The sequence below is a fragment of the Suncus etruscus genome, chromosome 14 (assembly GCF_024139225.1).
Source record: "Suncus etruscus isolate mSunEtr1 chromosome 14, mSunEtr1.pri.cur, whole genome shotgun sequence".
Taxonomy (NCBI): domain Eukaryota; kingdom Metazoa; phylum Chordata; class Mammalia; order Eulipotyphla; family Soricidae; genus Suncus; species Suncus etruscus.
This window is the reverse complement of record NC_064861.1, coordinates 97649237-97657523: the sequence shown is the minus strand read 5'-3', so window position 1 is coordinate 97657523 and position 8287 is coordinate 97649237. Positions and strand designations below refer to the sequence as shown.

Genomic DNA, 8287 nt, shown 5'->3' with positions numbered 1-8287 from the left:
GGGTTTGGACGCGTGAGGGAATGTGGGGTGAGGCGGCGAGGGAGGTGGGTGCTCTGGGGTGCTACTTGGGGAAATAAGGGTACTGAGTCTAGGGGAAGGATGAAGGGCTGTGGGGTTCACTGTGCTGTGGACGTTGGGAGTTGGCATGCGCCCCATGACCGGGGCAGGGCCTGTGCCATGTTGGGGCGGGGCCGGGGCCAGCTTTGCGGTGCCACTGAGGGGGCCCAGTGTTCACACCGGCTGTATCCCACCTTCCGCAGCAGCGTGGCCCGGCATCTCTGGTTGCCTGAGCAGGTCCTGGCCATCGATTATTTTATTATTTGCGGGTCACGGCAAATAATTCTTCCCCTGGAGAACTAAGTTAAGGAAGAAGGCGTGAGCGCTAAGCCGGGGTGGGTGGGGCTATTCTAGAGAAACAGAACCCAGGATGGGGCTCGGACTCGCAGGGCGGCCAGCAGAGGGCAGTGCCTAGGTGTGCCGAGGAAGAAGGGTCCTGGGGGGCCCTCAGGTTGGGCACCCAGGGGCCCTGGGACTCGTCATCGCAGCCAGCTTTCCTATGTGGGAGAAGCGACTGTCCGCTTGGCTATAGGTTGTTTCAGGACTGGGATCATCCTAGCTGAGAAAACCACGGTGAGGAGGCCCTGGGACTTCCAAGCACCAGGGCCTGGGGCAGGGGCAGGGGCAGACGGGAGGGGGGGGAGAGGGCGAGTGTCCCCTCGGCTGAAAGGCCTGCAAGGGCCTCTGAAGCGGGCACACGCTGAGTTCAGGGCCTGCCCATTCACTTGAACTGGAAGCAGCTGATGACGCCTCGGGGTGTCTCGGCAGGTGAAGTAGGATGGACTGGACTGTAGGCTGTAGAATCCCCAGGGAGTCCGCTCTGCAGTGGAAACCATCCTAGAGTTCAATGTTTTTTGTACGTTTGTTTTTGGAGCCACACCGGGCAGCTCTCAGAGCTTTCTCCTGACTCTGTGCTCTAGCCTGGCTATCTAGCAGGCTAGAGATAGGACTCGTCCTGGGATGCTGGGAATCGAGCCTGGATTGCTAGAATGCAAAGTAAACACCCTCCCCGGCCCTATTTAGAGTCTGTCTAAGCCAAATCAAACGTACCTTTTACCAAACCTGGGACACCTTATCTGACGAGGAAATCATAGAGATCAGAGTGGGGGGAAATCGGTTTTATTAGGAAATCGTTCAAAGAAAAACAGATAACAGCAAAACACATGGAGGGGGGAAATAACGACATCATCTCAAACTTGAAAGAACTCAAAGCAGAAATACCCAGTGTCCCAGAGCCGATTCCGTCCTGAGGAGAACCCGACTGTCCACGGCTCCGGAGCGTGGGGCTCGGGGGAGCTTCGGAGGTGCTGTGTGGCTTGGTCGGGGAGACAGCCCTAGCCCTGAGTGTGCAGCGGGTGGGCTCAGAGCAGCGTGTGGTGCTGGGCGTCAGGGCCGGGCCTCGCACAGGCGAGGCGAGGCCAGGCCAGGCCAGGCCAGGCCTCCTCGCCCGCCCATTTTCAGAACTGTTTGTTTGTCCGTCCACTCGACTCCGGGCTCCTCCGGGCGGCGTCAAGCCCGAGCCTCGGCGCGCGCGCCGTCCTCCGCGACCTCGACGTGGCGGGGCCGGCCCGGGCCCGCGCGCAGGTGCGTCCGGCGGTGGCGGTTGAAGGTGCCGAGCTGGCGGAAGGCGCGGCCGCAGTCGGGGCAGGCGTAGGGCTTGAGGCCCGAGTGCGTGCGCAGGTGCACGTTGAGGTTGCCGCGGTGGCTGAAGCGCTGGCCGCAGTGCTCGCAGGCGAAGGGCCGCTCCTGCGTGTGCACGCGCGTGTGGCCCGTGAGCGTGGACTGGTGCGTGAAGGCGGCGCCGCAGAGGCCGCAGCGGTAGGGCCGCCGGTGCTCGTGGATGCGCTGGTGCACGCGCAGGTCGGAGCGCTGCATGAAGCCGTGGCCGCAGCGCGCGCAGCGGAAGGGCCGCTCGCCCGTGTGGCTGCGCAGGTGGATGTCCAGGCGCGACTGGTACCGGAAGGTCTTGTGGCAGTGGGCGCAGGCCAGCGCGCGGCGCCCGCCCGCGCCGTCCCTCGCGGCGGGGACCCCGGGCTCGGGGCCGGGCGAGGCTTCCCGCTTGGGCGCGCGCTCGGCGCCCCCGGACGCGTGTCCCCGGCTCCCGCGGCCCTCGGTGGACTCCGGGCCCGCGGGCCCTGCGGGACGGCGCCCGGAGCGTGAGCGGAGGCGCCACGGAGCTGCCAGGTCCAGCACGCCGCCCTGGGGGGCTGCGGGGCTCTGGGTGGGGGGGAGCCCAGGGCTCCGCGGGGTCGTCGCCGGCACGACGCCGCACCCCGAGGCTCCAGCGCCACATTCACCGGGCTCCGGAGCCTGCTCCAGCTCCTGCGCCGGTGCCTCCTGCTTCAGCTCCAGCACCTGCTCCAGCTCCTCCCGCATCTCCTGAGCCTGCTCCTGCACTTCCTGTGCCTCCTCTTCTTCCTCCTCTTCTTCCTCCTCCTCCTCCTCCTTTTCCTCGGCCTCATCTGCACCTGACACCAGCCCCTCAGCCTCCTGCTCGCGGCCTGGCATGTTTCTCGGGAACATCTGCGGTGGGAGAAATGAGGATGAGGGTCCCTAGACACACGGCGGCGGAGTGCCTGCCTGAGGCCCGAGCGAGGGACGAGGTACCCACTTTCCTAAGCATGTTACCGCTGGGCTCCCTAGAGTCTGGCTGATCCCCACCTTTCAGTGCTAAGGTGCCTCTGTCGCCACACTAATCACCCTCCACGCTAAGCCAGGACAACCCAAGGTCCAGCCTTTGAAGTGGGGGTCTAGCAGTGCCCTGCGTGCCTCTGTGCAGACTGTCACGGGTCCTCATTGCTGGCAGCCAGTATTCCAGCATCTCCCCATCCCAGAGCAGAGGCTTGATTTCCAGGATGACCTCCCCCCCCCCCCCCCATGGAATCTTGCACCCATTCCAGAATCTGTACTCCTACCCCTCGCCTGTCCATCCCTCTGATCCCTTGCAGGGCGTCAGAGGGTCCCGTCCCCCTGTGCTGACCCACGGTGGGGTCACTGGGGGAGTCTCCCACTCAGGGCATGTAGGGACATTGGGGCATGTGGGGTTCAGGGCACAAACTGACCTCAGCTTGGCTTGTGTCATCCGAGAGTTGTCGTATGAGAAATTTCTTTCCCTGTATGGTAACGATGTCCTTTGGGGGAAAACATGTAAATATAGATAAACTTTGTGTATGAAGCAGGTAAGGTGTTCGACTTGCACATGGCCAACCTGGATCCAATCCCCAGCATCCCATAGGGTCCCCCGAGTCTGCCAGGAGTAACCCCTGAGCACCACTATGTGATCCCAAAAACAAAAGAACAAAAAAGATTTGTGTCTGTAGACCCAGAGAGGGAAGGGCATTCGTCTTGCACACAGTCAACCTGGATTCCATCCCTGGAATCCTGTCTGACCTCCCAAGCCTGATAGGAGTGATTCTCAGTTTAGAGCCAGGAGTAATCCTTGAGCACCATCAAGTGTGGTCAAAAAAAAAAAAATTTGTGTATGCAGTGTATTTGGGGCACCTACAATAGTGCTCAGTGGGGATGGGGCAATACATATGGTACGGCATGGAACCTGGGCTGGGCCATGTGCAAGGCAATCACTGTCCTGTGAAATCTAAACCCTCCTCTCCTCACCAACCCTGTCCCTTGACTGACCTGGGAGTCCTGGGAGTGCCAGAAGTGGGAGTGAACCCACAGTCCCCTGACCATCTGGATGCTGCCTTCCTTCAGCCCCCCCCCACCACCACCACCACCCCCCCCCCCCCCCCCGGTCCTCTGGGAAATTGTTCCCAAATTCCCATGAGCGAATGGCGGGGGTGAGAGGTTACTTTACAGGGCCAGCTCAGACCACCCCTGAGCCCACTGCACCAGGAGCTGCCGGGGCCCATTCTGGGAGAGGTGGCAAGGGATGATACACACACCCCCAGCCTACAGGGCCCTGTAGCCCCTCGGCTCCAGAGTCCTGCTCTGCCCAGGAAAGAGCGTCCAGACAAAGTTCATCTTTCCCGTGGGTGTCCCTGCTCACCCATCTCTGTCCCCCGTGCTGTGCCCTCCTCACTCATCTCTGACACCGTGGGCAGGTCCCACTCACCCATCTCTGCTTCTGCTCCCGTGGGGCCCCCTCACCCATTTCTCCCAACGGTGTCGCACTCACCCAACTCTGGTCCGGCCTGAGGTTCCAGAGCAGCCGCTCTAGCTCTGCGCAGTCATGCACCTTATTCTCACGGACCAGGGCCTGCACGTGCAGGGGCTGCGAGATGAGGAACTGCTCCAGCACCAGCTGGTCAAGGATCTCGGTCTTGGTGTGCTGGTCAGGCCGCAGCCAGAGCCAGCACAGCTGCTTCAGCTCCTGCAGGTCCCACAGCGGGTCAGACTCTTCTCTGTCCTGGAGCAGCCTGAAGTCCCGGAAGCGGATGTGCCAGTCCTCACGGGTTAACTGTTGCTCTGGCTTTGGGACCCCTGCACATGGGGTCCAACTTGGACTACTTCCAGGCATCTGGGGGGAAGCCATATGGGCCACAGGCTCTGTGGCGCCAAGGGGTTCACTATTATGAGTATCGAAGGCTCCTGCTGCAGGACCTGAGGAGGAGAAAACACAAGCTGGATTACCCAAGGGGGCTCTGGGTCCCACATCCAAGGCTCCTCGGAGGAGTTAACCCTCTACAGTGACTGGTCTGCACTCCCGGCTTACCCCGCTCTTACCCCTCACCCTCATACATCAGCTGTGAAACACTTCCATCTGTTTTTTCAAAATGTCACATTTCCTTCTCTATGGTTTTTTGTTTGTTTGTTTGTTTGTTTGTTTTTGGGTCACACCCGGCAGCGCTCAGGGGTTACTCCAGGCTCTATGCTCAAAAATCGCTCCTGGCAGTCTTGGAGAACCATCTCGGATGCTGGGATTTGAATCACCGTCGTTCTGTGTCTAAGGCAAACGCTTTACCGCTGTGCTATCTCTCCGGCCCCCTTCTCTATGTTTTTATCCTGTTATTTTTTTGTTGTTGTTATTGTTTTTTCTCTTTTGTTTTTGTTGGTCACACCCTGTGGTGCTTAGGGATTACTCCTGGCTCTGCACTCAGAAATTAATCCTCGCAGGCTCAGGGAGCCCTGTGGGATGCCAGGGATCGAACCTGGGTTGGTCATATGCAAGGCAAATGCCCTCGCACTGTGCTCTCATAAAGCCCTTCTCTCTGCTTTTATGGATCGAGACCCAGGGTTGCTCAGGAGCAAGAAGGGGCAGTGTTGGTTGGGATAGAGCTGGCCCTGGGCACAGCATGCTCAAGCCCTGATCGGATCCAGGTTGGCCATGTGCAAGTCAAAGTGCAGGCTTTGGGGGGTTGTTATTTTTTAGCATCCCATGCAAACCAAGCCTATGGCTGAGTATATATCCTCATGATCAACCATTTTGAAAGCTGCCAGAGAAGGCGAGAGGGGGTTAAGGCACATGCCTCCCAGGCAGCTAAGCCTGTTTTGATCCCCAGGTACCACACATGGCCCTCAAGCACTGCCTAGACTGAGTAACCCTGAGCACAGAGCCAGGAATAAGCTGCTGGGTGCGGCTCAAACCCCAAACAAACAGCAAAAAAGCAAAAGCCACAAATCAAGTGTGTGACTGAAAAGCACCAGACTGGGGTTGGAGCTATAGCACAGCAGGCAAGGTGTTTGGCTTGCATGCAGCTGACCTGGATTCGATCCCGGGCATCCCATATGGTTCACCCGAGCCTTCCGGGAGTGATTTTTGATCACAGAGTGATCACAGAGTGACCACTGGGTGTGGTCCAAAAACCAAAATATAAAATAAATTAAAAATAGAACATCCAAATAAAACCTATAAAACAAAAAGAAAAAAAAAACACCAGAATAGGGTGGGCAGGCACTAGTGCCTTGCACTAAGCCAACCCTGCTTTAATCCCCATACGTGGCCCTGCCAGGCATGATTCCTAGGAGCACTGCAGGGTGTGACCAAACAAAACAAACAACAAAAAAAAAAGCAGAGGATGGAACCTCAGGGAGGGAGAATGCGGGGTTCAGAGTTCCCATATCCAAGAACAGGAGCAAGAAAAAGAACGCTGAAATTCTGGGCATCTGAGGTAATGGATGAAGCACCTGGAACGCTTAGGAAGGAATGAAGCACCCACAACGCTCAGGGAGGAAGCAGTCTTCCTGGGGTCGGCTTGCCCTGGGCAGGGGATCCAGTCCTCAAAGGTGCATACTTAGCAGGGCACTGGAGGGCGGGAGGGGTCTCCCCACATACCTTGGCCAGTTTGTGTTGAGCACCCACGTTGCATCTAGAGGGGCTCAATGGCCTGGCTTCAGTCTCTACACAGCCTGTGCCCCCACAGAGTTGACAAACCCCACCAAATGAAGCCACCCGCCAAAATCGGCCATCACAGCCCCGAAATCACCCACCACCGACCCAATCGCGTTTAAGTACATTCCTGCAGATTGGACGAAGGGGCCTGGACATATCTGTCCTGGAAAGGCGAACCTCAGGACCCCAGTGCCGCTCCCTGGTTCCCCCAACTCTTACCTCTTACTGCTTACAGTCCAAGGAAGTTGGTCGATGTGCGCTGGGTCGACCTGGCTGGCCACCTATAAGTAGGCGGTAGCTCCTCCCCTAGGCCCCACCCTGTGATGACGCAGTTAAAGCGCGAAATCCAGTCCAGGGGAGACCCACCCGCTAGGCCCAGCCCTATCCCATCGCTTGGCAGGCCGGGGTGTGGGACTCCAGGGGCCCAAGCAGACCCGTTCCTAACAATTGGTTTTGGTTTCGTTGTCGGGGGTCACGCCCACAAGAACTCAGGGGCTTACTCCTGGCTCTGGGCTCCCTAGGGGTGCCACAGGAGCCCACGATGAAGCTGAGACCAGGACAGCCATCCTGGTCCAAAGCCTAGATAGAGTTAAGAAGCATTTCCGGGGGCCCGGAGCCTTGCAAGCAGCCGATCCAGGACCAAAGGTGGTTGGTTCGAATCCCGGTGTCCCATATGGTCCCCGTGCCTGCCAGGAGCTATTTCTGAGCAGACAGCCAGGAGTAACCCCTGAGCACCGCTGGGTGTGGCCCAAAAACAAAACAAAACAAAACAAAACAAAACAAGAAACATTTCCGGGCCCGGAGAGAAAGCACAGCGGCGTTTGCCTTGCAAGCAGCCGATCCAGGACCAAAGGTGGTTGGTTCGAATCCCGGTGTCCCATATGGTCCCCCATGCTGCCAGGAGCTATTTCTGAGCAGACAGCCAGGAGTAACCCTGAGCACTGCCGGGTGTGACCTAAAAACCAAAAAAAAAAGCATTTCCTCAGTTTCCCTTCATAGAAAAACTGGCCCGTACTTTGTGTTCACATGCGGAGAAGCACTTTGGCGCTGAGCATCCCTTTTTTTCGTGCCTTCCCTGTCCCTCCTCTTGTGATGGACACAGAGTTCTTGGAGATGGAAAGGGTCCCACTGCCGCAGAACTGCTGCTTTCTCCCACCCAAACTTCAAAACAAATAAGCAAACAAAAACACATGTCACATACGCAGAAGATGATGGAGTAACGTGTGATATCTGTGTCTTCGTGTAGGATGAAGCCGGCGAGTGTGGAGCTCTGAGCTTCATCTCCGTGGCTGAAGGTGGGGGTGGGGGTTGCTTTATCAGTGCAAAAGGGTGTTTAGGGCTGGAAAGGTGGTATAGGGGACAGGGTGGCTGCCTTGGTTGACCCCGCTTCGATCTTTGATACTGCATTGGGTCCCCTGAGCCCTACCAGGAGTGACCCAGAGTCAGGAGTAAGTTATTTTTTTGTTTGTTTTTTGGGCTTTGGGCCACACCCGGCGGTGCTCAGGGGTTATTCCTGGCTATCTGCTCAGAAATCGCTTCTGGCAGGCATGGGGGACCAGATGAAACGCCAGGATTCGAACCTACCTCCTTAGGTCCTGGATCGGCTGCTTGCAAGGCAAATGCCACTGTGCTATCTCTCCGGCCCCAGGAGTAAGTTCTGAGCACCGCCAGGAGTGGGCTAACCCCTTCTCCAAAAGGTGCATTTTATTTTTTATTTGGTTTTGGGGTCACACCCGGCAGTGCTCAGGGTTACTCCTGGCTTTGTGCTCAGAAGTCGCACCTATCAGGACCATATGGGACGCCGGGATTCGAACCACCGTCCATTCTGGATCAGTTGCTTGCAAGGCAAACACCCAACCACTGTGCTGTCTCCCTGGCCCCTAAAAGGTGTATTTTTTGTTTTTCTTTGAGGGGCCCATACCCGGAAATCTTAGGAATCAT

General features: G+C 57.8%; 1 protein-coding gene across 1 annotated transcript; it reads right to left on the bottom strand.

Moving 5' to 3' along the window:
• Positions 1 to 1566: 1566 nt before the first annotated feature.
• LOC126028747 (zinc finger and SCAN domain-containing protein 5B-like) lies at positions 1567 to 8287 on the bottom strand. Its single transcript, XM_049787672.1, has 6 exons — positions 8268 to 8287; positions 7548 to 7635; positions 6573 to 6627; positions 4130 to 4617; positions 2526 to 2580; positions 1567 to 2483 (listed from the first exon to the last, which is right to left on the bottom strand). The coding sequence occupies exons 1-6, from the start codon at positions 8285 to 8287 to the stop codon at positions 1567 to 1569; spliced, it is 1623 nt and encodes a 540-aa protein (XP_049643629.1).